General features: G+C 44.4%; 1 protein-coding gene across 2 annotated transcripts in view; it reads left to right on the top strand.

Moving 5' to 3' along the window:
* LOC130282029 (ciliary-associated calcium-binding coiled-coil protein 1-like) overlaps positions 1–14,142 on the top strand; it is a 194,590-nt gene that overhangs the window by 171,852 nt on the left and 8,596 nt on the right. Inside the window, exon 7 of one of the 2 annotated variants that reach the window (XM_056529863.1) lies at positions 3,473–3,586. The exons of the other annotated variant lie outside the window; for it this stretch is intronic. Coding sequence (XP_056385838.1) covers positions 3,473–3,586 — 114 coding nt within the window. The remainder of the gene's footprint in view (positions 1–3,472; positions 3,587–14,142) is intronic. 2 annotated transcript variants of the gene reach the window in all.

Genomic DNA, 14,142 nt, shown 5'->3' with positions numbered 1-14,142 from the left:
TAATATTGTTGCATGCTGAATTTTCAGAACCAATAAAATATACTGTTTATAATTCTGCATGGTGAACTGCATAAAATGCAGATTTTTGGTCCACCCATATATCAGAAAGAATTAAAAAAAAAGGACTCAAAAAATCCCATCATAACAAAATTGGTACTGTTAAACACTACAGATCACAGCACAAAAAAGGAGCCCTCATACAGCCCTGTGTAAATAGGGTTATACAAGTACAGTAAAAACCAATACTCAGGGGGGTACTGTAGGAGCACAGTAAGGCAAAAACTCAGCAAAACATAGCAGATTTATATGCCTTTCAGGATCTGTGAAAGCTGGAGGACAACACCAATAAGGTCTCCTTTAAGATAGGGTCACACACAGCATGCATTATTTAACACTGCCAATGCACTGCCGACAGTCACAGAGTGATTGCAGAGAGAGCTCGCTGCTCCCTGTAGCTCTGTGTGTGTCCGCTCGTAGCGGTGGATTTCCGGCAGTCACAAGCTGACTCACAGAGCTACCAGGCCACTGCAGGGAGCTCGCTTTGCAGTCGCTCTGTGACTGCCGGCAGCGCATTCACTGCGTCAAATACGCTGAAAATGTGCTGTGTGTGACCCCACCCTTAGTGGTTCACTAAGCACATAAGAGATTAAAGAATATTAGAAAACATCAAATATATTACTTGATAACTCAGAGGATGGTATGGTTTACTAGTTATTTTGTACATATTATCATAAAGATTCCAGTTATTTTCATTAACGTTTGTACATTTTAAGTAATTGATGCTAAAGAATGAAGTCATTATAAGATCTCTTGATCATACTTTTTTCTAAAAAATAAAAAAAAAGTACTAGAAGAGTCAATTGTTTTTAGAGTCTTTTCTTCCAAGCTGTTCTTATTTCAGTGGAGGTGGTGAGGGGATGGAATCCATTATTCTAATAGTTTCCTGAAATAGAAACACAACTGTAAGAGAATTCAATATGACATTAAATATGACTGTTATTTTTTATTCCCCCTCCCCCATGTGCTTTTTACTAAGCTGTGTTTTCTCTCAGTTTTTTTTTAGATGATTGAGCTATCTAGAATATAAATAACTATTCTCTAATTTCATTTTAAAATATTGAAATTGTACATTAAACAGATGGCAGAATCTAAACTTAACTTTATTACACATTCACATAAAATGTCATATGTGATTCCTTGTTGCTTTGGCCTTTACAGAAATGATAAACATTTAGGCCTGCATTTACTCATGGAAAAGGAGATTTTACATTCTGCAGGTTGAGACACTCTGAGTAAATGTTTAATTGATGATTACTTAATATTTTCTACGTAAAGATGCCCAACTTACATACAGGGATGTGGAATTTCTATCGCCCGACGCCCCGGACTAGCAGTTTTGGGCGCCGGGCAGGTGAATTTGTCCGGCCCTTAGCCCGGCTTCGGGCAAGCAGGGCCGGACCTGACAAGTGCCGCGGCGATCTGCAGTCTGTATGGAGCGGGCACCTGACTCCTGCCCGCTCCATACTCTGCAGCCTGTGTAGCAGAGCAGGGGAGATGAGAAGCTGTGTATGTGTCTTCTCTCCCCTGCTCTGCAGACGTGCGGGGGGAGATGAAGGGGGCGTGGCTTATTTCTCCCCGTGCAGACCTGCGTCCGTTGCCTTCGCTCCCCGCACGTCTGCACGGGGAGACTGTATGCGGCGCTCAGCAGTATATATGGAGCGGGCTCGGGATTCCTGCCCGCTCCATACTCTGCAGCCCCCGGCTGTTCTCAGTAGCCGGGGGCCGCCGCTAATAGCCAGCATGCGGCGATCGCCGCAGCTGGCTATTAACCCTTTAGATCGCAGCTGTCAAAGCTGACAGCGGCGTCTAAAGGGACATGTGAACGCTCCCTGGTGGGCTAGTGGGGTGGATCGCCCCCCCGCAGCGCGATCGCAGGGGGGCGATCCACTATGGAGGTAGCCGGAGGACTTACCTCTGCTTCCTCCAGTCCCAGCTCTGTCATTGATAGAGCCAGGCTGGACCAGGCTCTATCAATGGATCACAGAGCTCACAGATTAATAGAGTTCAATAGATCTCTATTCATCTGTCTGAGGAATCGAATGATTCCTCATATAAGTGTAATAAAGTGTTAAAAAAAAAATCATAATAAATAAAAGTTTTAATAAAAGTTTGAAAGACACACATTAACCCAGTGGTCTTCAAACTGTGCCCCTCCAGATGTTACAAAACTACAATTCCCAGCATGCCAGGACAGCCGTTGGCTGTCCGGGCATGCTGGGAGTTGTAGTTTTGCAACATCTGGAGGGCCACAGTTTGAAGACCGCTGCATTAACCCCTTCCATGTTAAAAGTTCAAATCACCCCCTTTACCTATATAAAAACATGTAAACATAATAAAAATAAACCTATTCGTTATCGCTTCGTGCGTAATTGTACAACCTATTAAAATATAACATTATGTATCCCGTACGGTAAATGTAAAAAAAAAATACCAAACCACAGATTTGAAATTTTTATAATATCCCATAAAAAAAAAGTAAAAAAGCTATTAAAAAGTCAGATGAATACCAAAATGGTACCGATACAAAAAACAGTTTATGGCGCAAAAATGAGCCCTCATACAGCCTGGTATGCGGAAAAAAAAAATAAAGCTACAGGGGTTAAAAAATGGCAATTAAAAAAAATTAGAAAAAGTCCAGAATTAGTAAAACATGATGTAAACGATACAAATCTGGTATCGCTGTAATCAGGCGGCCTAAAGTATAAAACTAACATGTTACCTCAACCACAAGGTAAATGGCGCAGAAAAGAAAAACCACCAAATCTGCAAAATTATCTTTTACTATTTCAATTTCACTTCCCTTAATATATATTTATATATTTTTTGGTTCGGAGAATATGTTATTGAAAAATTAAAAGGTGTCATTATAGTAGGTAGTTATGGCTATTATAGGGCGAGGAGAAAAAAACGAGAGCGTAAAAGCGAAAATTGGCCGGACAAGTGGATCGTCATGAGGGACAAGTAGATTTTGCTCCATTTTAGTCCCGTGGACAAGTAGTTCTTTTATAAAATTTCCACACCCCTGTACATATATTCTACATTCCCAAATGTTTTCCTGGACACTGTGGTGATAGATCGGGGCAGGTACATAGTAAGTCAGGTGTGTGGCAAATTAAGAATTCTAAGAAGAAAGTCGAACATGTCAGTCTTTTTATGTACTTTTAATGCAACATTTAGTATATCTGTGAAATATGTTTTTTAAGTTCTGAACAGATTTTTATACAGGGAAAGTCTCACAAGCCAACATGATCTTTCGGTCAGTGCCCTCCTCACAATAAATCCACAGACAAAGGCCTGAGTTCTCTAACACATATCTACCTGAGGCTGCCCCTTTTTGCAACCTTGCACAGAGGACTGTGAGTAACTTCTGTGTCCTGATCGCAACCCCTTTCTCCTGGCTCTTTCTCTTCAGACCCAGCTCCTCCTTGACATCAGGATGTCATGTGCAGTGGACATGCTCGACTGTCTCAGTGAATGTCCTAAAATGGTCATAACCGAGGGCATCAGGACACAACAAAGGCAGAAGGTACATGAGGGATTACTAAGTATATGTATCTCTCAAACAGCACATTTTCACATACGTACGTTCAACTCTTTTGCGACCACCATACCGCTATATAAGTAGGTGATCACAAAGGTAAAGTTGGAGCAGGCTCAGGAGCTGAGCATGCTTCATGCTGTATGGGTGCTGGAGCAGACACCCACCGCTAATGACTGACATGAAAAGTAATTACAGCGATAAAATGGTTAAATGACAGGTCTGGGCCACCTCTGTCGGGTGTACGATCAGTGTAATGCCAGTCTGCTAAAGGCATTGCATGGGCTAGTCCAAGCAATCTAATTTTTTAATTAAAGGGGTTCTCCGGTGCTTAGACATCTTATCCCCTATCCAAAGGATAGGGGATAAGATGCCGATCGCGGGAGTCCCGCCGCTGGGGACCCCCGTGATCTTGCACGTGGCACCCCGTTTGTAATCAGTCCCCGGAGCGCGTTCGCTCCGGATCTGATTACTGTCGATCACGAGGCCGGCGGCGTGTGAGCTCACGCTCCGCCCCTCAATTCAAGTCCATGGGAGGGGGCGTGCCAGCTATCACGCCCCCTCCCGTAGGCTTGCATTGAGGGGCGGAGCGTGACGTCACACGGGGCGGAGGCGTGATGTCACACGCTGTTGTCCCTGTGGTCGCCGGTATACAGACCCGGTGCGAACATGCTCCGGGGACTGATTACAAACGGGGTGCCGCGTGCAAGATCACGGGGGTCCCCAGCAGCGGGACTCCCGCGATCAGGCATCTTATCCCCTATCCTTTGGATAGGGGATAAGATGTCTAAGCAGCGGAGTACCCCTTTAAGATTATTTTTTTATTGAAAAGTTTTAACGATGACGTTACACCACTGACTTTTAATGACATCACATCGGTGCAGCTACCAAACTGATGATAATAAGCAGTAGTAAATGTATTCCCAGTAGTAAACTATCAGCAGATTTCCTTCTCACATCAGCAATTTTTTGGTGACAAGCCTGACTAATAGGATTTCTGGACCACTAGGTGCCAGATTATAAGAACTTTTATGAAATACGATTTGTTTCCAAACTTTCAAATTATTGTGATAATAGTTTTAGTCAGAGGTCAAACAACCATGGAAGTGTTGGAGGTAAAGATGTACTCCATCCATCATGAGTAGATTTCAGGTTTATGATTGCTGAAAAACCAGCCTAAGTTATAGCACATTTAAATACGCCTTAGCTAAAAAAAAAGTATGTTTGCGTTTCATAGGGAAATAGTAGTTTTAATGTTTTTACAATTCAAAGCAGATGCAGGTTATATAGTCTAAAAATACAAGTACTTGCATCAATTTGGTCTGAAAAATAAATTAGATCTGGATTTGTTTATATGGTTGTAACATGCAGACTAGGCTTGGAAAATGCATTTGAAAAGTACATCTCAGTGGAACACTTAACTTATATCCACATACTTGGGACTGTATAAAGTTACATAGTTAGTTCTCTATAGAAATAAATGGCAGTTGTAGCTAACAAACAGTTCTCCATGATGTTTTTTTTTTTTTTTTTTTGTTACAGACATGTTAAAAAATCACTTGAGTGATTTATATCCCTTTTTTCTTTCATTTTTTTTCACAGATATGTTTAATCATTTTAAAAATATTGACATTTTTTGTAACTTGTACTGATTGTTGTATATGATTTTTGTGCCTCTTTATTTAACCTGTTCAGGACACAGGGCGTACAGATACACCCTGACGTCCTGGGACTTAAGGACCCAGGGCATACCTGTACACCCTGGTCCCGTTAACGGGGTTTAAGCTGTTCTCATGAGCGGAGAATGGGTTAAACCCAGGCAGCCAGGACCCACGGCTAATGCCGGGCACCGCCGATCGGGCCAATGCCCGGCATTAACCCTTTAGACACCGCAATCAAAGTTGATCTCAGCTTCTAAAATGAAACTAAAACTTTCCCTGCAGCTCAGCGGAGCTGATCTGGACTATTGCGACAAAATCGTGATGTTCCGATCAGCTTACTGGACAACAAGAAGGTCCTCACCTGCTTCTTTGTCGTCCATTCGGCGATCTGCTGCTCCAAGCCTGCGCAGCAGCAGAGCATCGGTAACACTAATCAATGCTGTGGCATAGCATTGATCAGTGCAATCAATCAAAAGATTGCATGTTATAGCCCCCTGTGGGTGCTAAAAAATAAAGTGTAAAAATAAAAGTGAATTAACCTCTTCCCTATTAAAAGTGTGAATCCCCCCTTTTCCCATTTGTTTAATAAAATAATGTAATAAAAATAATCATATGTGGTACCGCTGCATGCGTAAAAATGTTCGAACTAAAATATAAGGTTAGCTAAACCGCACGGTTGATGGCATACACGTAAAAAAATACCAAAGTACAAAATTGTGCATTTTTGGTCACTTCATATACCATAAAAAACGGATAAAAAGCGGTCAAAAAGTCCCATCCAAACAAATGTGGTATCAATAAAAAAAAATACAGACCACGGCGCAAAAAATGAGCCCTCATATAGCTCCGTATGCGGAAAAGTTAAAAAGTTATATGGGTCATTTTGGCGAATGCAGTTAGGACTTTTTAAAAGTAGTAAAATAAAAAAACCTACATAAATTGGGTATCCTTGTAACCGTATGGACCTACCAAATAAAGATCAGGTGTCATTTTTACCAAAAATTGCACTGTGTAGAAACGGAAGTTGCCCCCAAAAGTTGCAAAATGGCATTTTATTTTTCACCCCACAAATATATATTTATTGGTTTTGCAGTAAATTTTGTTATTAAATGATTGATGTCATAACAAAGTACAATTGGTGGCGCAAAAACAAGCCCTTAAATGGGTCTGTAGATTTTTAGAAGGAGAGGGGGAAAAAACTAAAGTGCAAAAATTAAAATTGGCCTGGTTCCTAAAGAGGCACTGTCATTGTTAAAAATATTGCAGGACTCATTATAATATGACATTTCACAATTATACACCTATTTAAAAAAAAAATCATTTTCACCTGAAATTCAAGCTCAAAATAGCCACCACTAGGGGTCGCCTGTCTTTTAGCCAGGCAGACTAGTCTAGATTTTACAGCATACTGGATACCGGCCGTAAAGCGTACCGGTATCCAGTATAGGAGATTTCAATTGTGTATGCAAAACTACAGATAAAGGATGTGTGGACATGCTGGGAGCTGTAGAAACAGCTGGAGGCAACACTGCTCTAACACAGTTATTTACAAACATTGCAGCTTCAGTTGTTACTAAACTACAACTCCCAGTATGCTGAAATAGTCAAATCTTTCTCAGACTCCTGAATGACAAAGAAGTTGATCAGACGTTCAGGAGTCTGTGAAAGATGAATGACACACATAGTGACAGCTATGCTGATTAGCATCCAGCTTTATTAGGAGAAGATAAAACAGATAGAACATGTATACATAAAAATGCTGTACTTTTATCTAAAAAATCCTTGCACTAATTTTATAAAGATTTATTCTTATATTTATACATTTTATCCTGTTACAAATTCACCATAATGTCTTCTGATTACTGCAGGCAAGCTCCAAGTATCTTCTTCTGACACATGACACAGCATAAAACCAAAGAGGAAAGGGTTACAGAGTAGAGAGTACTGATTGGCTGACTGCCCAGGGTTGCTCCTGTGAGGGAGACAGACTGACACGCCCCCTCCAGCCTGCACAATGAAAAAGTAACTCGCCAGCAGATAAATGCTTATATCTCTGGATATATAGGTCCGAGACACATAAAAATTATATGCACATGATCAGGATTGGGTCCTGAGTAACATATCACTTTTTTCTTTTTTTTTGCACTATGACAGGTACGCTTTAAGGTCAAAATGGGCTTGATCCTTAACCCCTTAAGGACACATGACGTAATGGAATGTCATATGTCCGCTCCCGATCTATAGCGAGGGGCCACGGCGTAGCCCCGCTTCATAGCAGGTCGGGCCCGTGGCTAATAGCGCGCGACATTGATCGCGGTGCCGCACACTATTGACCCTTTAGACGCGGCATTCAAAGTTGAACACCGCGTCTAAAGTGAAAGTGAAACCATGCCGGTTAGCTCAGGGAGCTGTTCGGGATAGCCGCGGTGAAATCGCGGCATCCCGAACAGCTTACATGACAGCTGGAGGGTCCCTACCTGCCTCCTCGCTGTCCGATCGCCGAATGACTGCTCAGTGCCTGAGATCCAGGCATGAGCAATCAAGCGGCAGAATCATCGATCTCTGGTTTCCTATGAGAAACCAGTGATCAATGTGAAAGATCATTGTGTACAGTGTTATGAAGCTATAACACTGCAAAAAAAAAGTGGGAAAAAAGTGAATAAAGATCATTTAACACCTCCCCTATTAAAAGTTTGAATCACCCCCCTTTTCCCATGAAAAAAAAACCACAGTGTAAATAAAAATAAACATATATGGTATCGCCGCGTGTGGAAATGTCCGAATTATAAAAATATATAGTTAATTAAACCGCACGATCAATGGCATACGCGCAAAAAAATTCCAAAGTCCAAAATAGTGCATTTTTGTTCACTTTTTATATCATGAAAAGATGAATAAAAAGCGATCAATAAGTCCTATCAATGCAATGGTACCGTTAAAAACTTCAGATCACGGCGCAAAAAATGAGCCCTCATACCGCCCCATACGCGGAAAAATAATTAAGTTATAGGGGTCAGAAGATGACAATATTAAACGTATTAATTTTACTGCATGAAGTTATGATTTTTTCCAGAAGTACGACAAAATCAAACCTATATAAGTAGGGTATTATTTGAATTGTATGGACCTACAGAATAAAGATAAGGGGTCATTTTTACCGAAAAATGTACTATGTAGAAACGGAAGCCCCCAAAAGTTACAAAACTGCGTGTTTTTTTTTTTCAACTTTGTCTCACAATGATTATTTTTTTCGTTTCACTGTAGAATTTTGGGCGAAATGACTGATGTCATTACAAAGTAGAATTGGTGGCGCAAAAAATAAGCAATCAAATGGATTTTTAGGTGCAAAATGTAAAGAGTTATGATTTTTTAAATGTTAAATGTTTCTCCTCAAGACTAAGCAAATTGAATTATTTTAATCTTTCCTCATAGCTAAGATGCTCGATGCTCCTTATTAGTTAGGTTGCGGGACTCTGCACCCTTTCCAACTCCAGAATGTCCCTTTTATAAACTGGTGCCCAAAACTTAGCAGCATATTCCAGGAGAGGCTGTACCAATTCTTTATAGAGGGGGAGTATTATGTCCCTGTTGTCACGATGCCGGCTGGCAGGTAGTGGATCCTCTGTGCCAGAGAGGGATGACGTGGACCGTGCTAGTGGACCGGTTCTAAGCCACTACTGGTTTTCACCAGAGCCCGCCGCAAAGCGGGATGGTCTTGCTGCGGCGGTAGTGACCAGGTCGTATCCACTAGCAACGGCTCACCTCTCTGGCTGCTGAAGATAGGCGAGGTACAAGGGAGTAGGCAGAAGCAAAGTCGGACGTAGCAGAAGGTCGGGGGCAGGCGGCAAGGTTCGTAGTCAGGGGAGATAGCAAAGTTCTGGTACACAGGGTATAAACACACAAAAACGCTTTCACTAGGCTCTAGGGCAACAAGATCCGGCAAGGAAGTGCAAGGGAGGAGACTAGATATAGCCAGGAAACAGATGGGAACCAATTAAGCTAATTGGGCCAGGCACCAATCATTGGTGCACTGGCCCTTTAAGTCTCAGGGAGCTGGCGCGCGCGCGCCCTAGAGAGCGGAGCCGCGCGCGCCAGCACATGACCGCAGGAGACGGGAACGGGTAAGTGACCTGGGATGCGATTCGCGAGCGGGCGCGTCCCGCTGTGCGAATCGCATCCCCAACGGCCATGACAGGGCAGCGCTCCCGGTCAGCGCTGACCGGGGAGCTGCAAGGAGAAAGGCGCCGTGAGCGCTCCGGGGAGGAGCGGGGACCCGGAGCGCTAGGCGTAACAGTACCCCCCCCCTTAGGTCTCCCCTTCTCTTTATCGGGTAACTGCCTCCCCTGGGATGAGGACCCCGGGAAAGGATGGAGGGATTCCTCCACGGCAGGCAGAACCGCAGGAGTAGGAATGGGGAGAGAGGGCAGAGGGCGAGACCTGGCACGGGGCAGTGTGACACCAGGACGAGGGCCATGAGGGGACACAGAAGCTTGCCTGGGAGGGGGGGAGGGGCATTTCCTGTGGCAGGCAGAGTCCTTAATGACCTTAGGGGGACCGGATACAGGAGGAACCACAGAGTTACGGCAAGGGATACTGGGAACCGGTTTTAGACAGTTCTTGGCACAAGAGGACCCCCAACTCTTGATCTCCCCAGTGGACCAATCCAGGGTTGGGGAATGAAGTTGAAGCCAGGGAAGTCCAAGGAGAATTTCCGAGGTGCAATTGGGGAGGACCAAAAGTTCAATCCTCTCGTGATGAGATCCGATGCTCATAAGAAGGGGCTCCGTGCGGAAACGTATGGTACAGTCCAACCTGGCTCCGTTGACCGCGGAGATGCGGAGTGGCTTGACAAGACGGGTCACCGGAATATGGAATTTATTCACAAAGGACTCCCGAATAAAATTTCCAGAAGCTCCAGAGTCCAGACAGGCCACGGCTGAGAGGGGAGAGCTGGCTGAAGTGGAAATCCGAACAGGTACCGTTAGACGTGGAGAAGCCGACTTGGCATCAAGAGACGCCACACCCACGAGAGCTGAGTGTGAGCGTGCGTTTCCCAGACGTGGAGGACGGATTGGGCAATCCACCAGAAAATGTTCAGTACTGGCACAGTACAAACAAAGATTCTCTTCCTTACGGCGATTCCTCTCTTCCAGGGTCAGGCGAGACCGATCCACTTGCATGGCCTCCTCGGCGGGAGGCCTAGGCGCAGATTGCAGTGGAGACTGTGGGAGAGGTGGCCAGAGATCTAAGTCTTTTTCCTGGCGGAGCTCTTGATGCCTCTCAGAAAAACGCATGTCAATGCGAGTGGCTAGATGAATGAGTTCATGCAGGCTAGCAGGAGTCTCTCGTGCGGCCAGAACATCTTTAATGTTGCTGGATAGGCCTTTTTTAAAGGTCGCGCAGAGAGCCTCATTATTCCAGGAAAGTTCAGAAGCAAGAGTACGGAATTGTATGGCGTACTCGCCAACGGAGGAATTACCCTGGACCAGGTTCAGCAGGGCAGTCTCAGCAGAAGAGGCTCGGGCAGGTTCCTCAAAGACACTTCGAATTTCCGAGAAGAAGGAGTGTACAGAGGCAGTGACGGGGTCATCACGGTCCCAGAGCGGTGTGGCCCATGACAGGGCTTTTCCAGACAGAAGGCTGACTACGAAAGCCACCTTAGACCTTTCAGTAGGAAACTGATCCGACATCATCTCCAGATGCAGGGAACATTGGGAAAGAAAGCCACGGCAAAACTTAGAGTCCCCATTAAATTTGTCCGGCAAAGACAGGCGGAGGCTAGGAGTGGCCACTCGCTGCGGAAGAGGTGCAGGAGCTGGCGGAGGAGATGGTTGCTGCTGCTGTAGCTGAGACTGAATCTGCTGTAGCTGCGACTGGAGTTGCTGAGTCATGGTGGTCAAGTACGACAGCTGGTGATCTTGTTGGGCAATCTGTCGGGCTTGCTGGGCGACCAGTGTGGGGAGGTCGGCGACAACAGGCAGAGGAACTTCAGCGGGATCCATGGCCGGATCTACTGTCACGATGCCGGCTGGCAGGTAGTGGATCCTCTGTGCCAGAGAGGGATGACGTGGACCGTGCTAGTGGACCGGTTCTAAGCCACTACTGGTTTTCACCAGAGCCCGCCGCAAAGCGGGATGGTCTTGCTGCGGCGGTAGTGACCAGGTCGTATCCACTAGCAACGGCTCACCTCTCTGGCTGCTGAAGATAGGCGAGGTACAAGGGAGTAGGCAGAAGCAAAGTCGGACGTAGCAGAAGGTCGGGGGCAGGCGGCAAGGTTCGTAGTCAGGGGAGATAGCAAAGTTCTGGTACACAGGGTATAAACACACAAAAACGCTTTCACTAGGCTCTAGGGCAACAAGATCCGGCAAGGAAGTGCAAGGGAGGAGACTAGATATAGCCAGGAAACAGATGGGAACCAATTAAGCTAATTGGGCCAGGCACCAATCATTGGTGCACTGGCCCTTTAAGTCTCAGGGAGCTGGCGCGCGCGCGCCCTAGAGAGCGGAGCCGCGCGCGCCAGCACATGACCGCAGGAGACGGGAACGGGTAAGTGACCTGGGATGCGATTCGCGAGCGGGCGCGTCCCGCTGTGCGAATCGCATCCCCAACGGCCATGACAGGGCAGCGCTCCCGGTCAGCGCTGACCGGGGAGCTGCAAGGAGAAAGGCGCCGTGAGCGCTCCGGGGAGGAGCGGGGACCCGGAGCGCTAGGCGTAACACCTGTCCTGCAAGTCCATGCCTCTTTTGATACATGACAGTATCCTGCTGGTCTTAGAAGCAACTGCCTGACATTGTGCTGTTCTGTAGTCTATGATCTACAAGTACACCCAGATCCTTCTCTACTTGTAACTCTTTCAGTTTAACCCCCAACTAAGACACACAACAGATATAGGTTTTAAAGTTGCATAACTTTACAATTTTCCACATTGAACCTCATTTCTCAAGTGAATGCACAGGCACTCAGTCTGTACATGACAGTTTGTAACTTGTGCACTTTTTTTTATAGACTATTGCATTTTTCTAGAAAGCCTGGGGTCATCTGCAAAGATAGAAACAGAGCTGTTAATCCTATCCTCTATATCAGGCATATGCAACCTTCGGCACTACAGATGTTTTGGACTACATCTCCCATGATGCTCTTACAGCCAAAAGGCTGACAAAGCATCATGGGAGTTGTAGTCCAAAACATCTGCAGTGCCGAAGGTTGCCTAAGCCTGCTCTATATTATTAATAGATAGGTTAACCCCTTGGGGACGGAGCCCATTATGACCCTAAGGACGGGAGCATTTTTTGCAAATCTGACCACTGTCACTTTAAGCATTAATAACTCTGGGATGCTTTTACTTATAAATTTGATTCCGAGATTGTTTTTTCGTGACATATTCTACTTTATGTTAGTGGTAAATTTTCATCGATACTTGCATTATTTCTTGGTGAAAAATTCAAAAATTTCATGAAAAATTTGAAAATTTTGCATTTTTCTAACTTTGAAGCTCTCTGCTTACAAGGAATATGGATATTCCAAATAAATGATATATTGATTCACATATACAATATGTCTACTTTATGTTTGCATCATAAAGTTGACATGTTTTTACATTTGAAAAACATCAGAGGGCTTCACAGTTCAGCAGCAATTTTCCAATTTTTCGCAAAATTTTCAAAATCGGAATTTTTCAGGGACCAGTTCAGGTTTGAAGTGGATTTGAAGGGACTTTTGGTTAGAAATACCCCATAAATGACTCCATTATAAAAACTGCACCCCTCAAAGTATTCAAAATGACAATCAGTAAGTGTGTTAACCCTTTAGGTGTTTCACAGGAATAGCAGCAAAGTGAAGGAGAAAATTCAAAATCTTCATTTTGTAGGCTAAGTTTCCACTTTTTGAGCCAAAGTCAGAAGTGGATCCATAAGGGAGAAGAAGTGTAAGTCCTTCCTTTATATTTCCCTTTCCATTTGAATACACTTCTGGCTTTGGCTCAAAAACTGCAGTGGCAGTTTTCTCAAAACTGCCAGAAAAAAAACCAAGTGGAAACACTCGCATGTTCTTGTAGACCCAGTTTTTGAATTTTTACAAGGGGTAAAAGGAAAAAAAATCCTCTCAAAATTTGTAACCCAATTTCTCTCGAGTAAGAAAATACCTCATATGTGTATGTCAAGTGTTCGGCGGGTGCACTAGAGGGCTCAGAAGCCAAGGAGCAACAATGGGATTTAGGAGAGTGAGTTTTTCTGAAATGGTTTTTGGGGGGCATGTCCCATTTAGGAAGCCCCTATGGTGCCAGGACAGCAACCCCCCCCCCACATCGCACCCTATTATGGAAACTACACCCCTCAAGGAACGTAACAAAGGGTACGGTGAGCCTTAACACCCCACAGGTGTTTGACAACTTTTTGTTAAAGTCGGATGTGTAAATGAAAAAAAAAATTGTTTCACTAAAATGCTGGTTTTTCCCCAAATTTAACTTTTTTACAAGGGGTAATAGGAGAAAATGCCCCCCAAAATTTGTAACCCCATTTCTTCTGAGTATCGAAATACCCCATGTTTGGACATCAAGTGCACTGCGAGCGAACTACAATGCTCAGAAGAGAAGGAGCGCCATAGAGCTTTTAGAGAGATAATTTGTTTGGAATGGAAGTCGGGGGCCATGTGCATTTACAAAGCCCCCTGTGGTGCCATAACAGTGGACCTCCCCACATGTGACCCCATTTTGGAAACTACACCCCTCACGGAATGTAATAAGGGGTACAGTGAGCATTTACACCCTACTGTCATTTGACAGATCTTTGGAACAGTGGGCTGTGCAAACAAATAAATAACATTTTTTATTTTCACTGACCACTGTTCCAAAAATCTGTCAGACACCTGTGGGGCGTAAATGCTCCC

The sequence above is a fragment of the Hyla sarda genome, chromosome 7, assembly GCF_029499605.1.
Source record: "Hyla sarda isolate aHylSar1 chromosome 7, aHylSar1.hap1, whole genome shotgun sequence".
NCBI lineage: Eukaryota > Metazoa > Chordata > Amphibia > Anura > Hylidae > Hyla > Hyla sarda.
The sequence above is the reverse complement of the archived record's forward strand: the minus strand, read 5'-3'. Positions and strand labels throughout refer to the sequence as shown.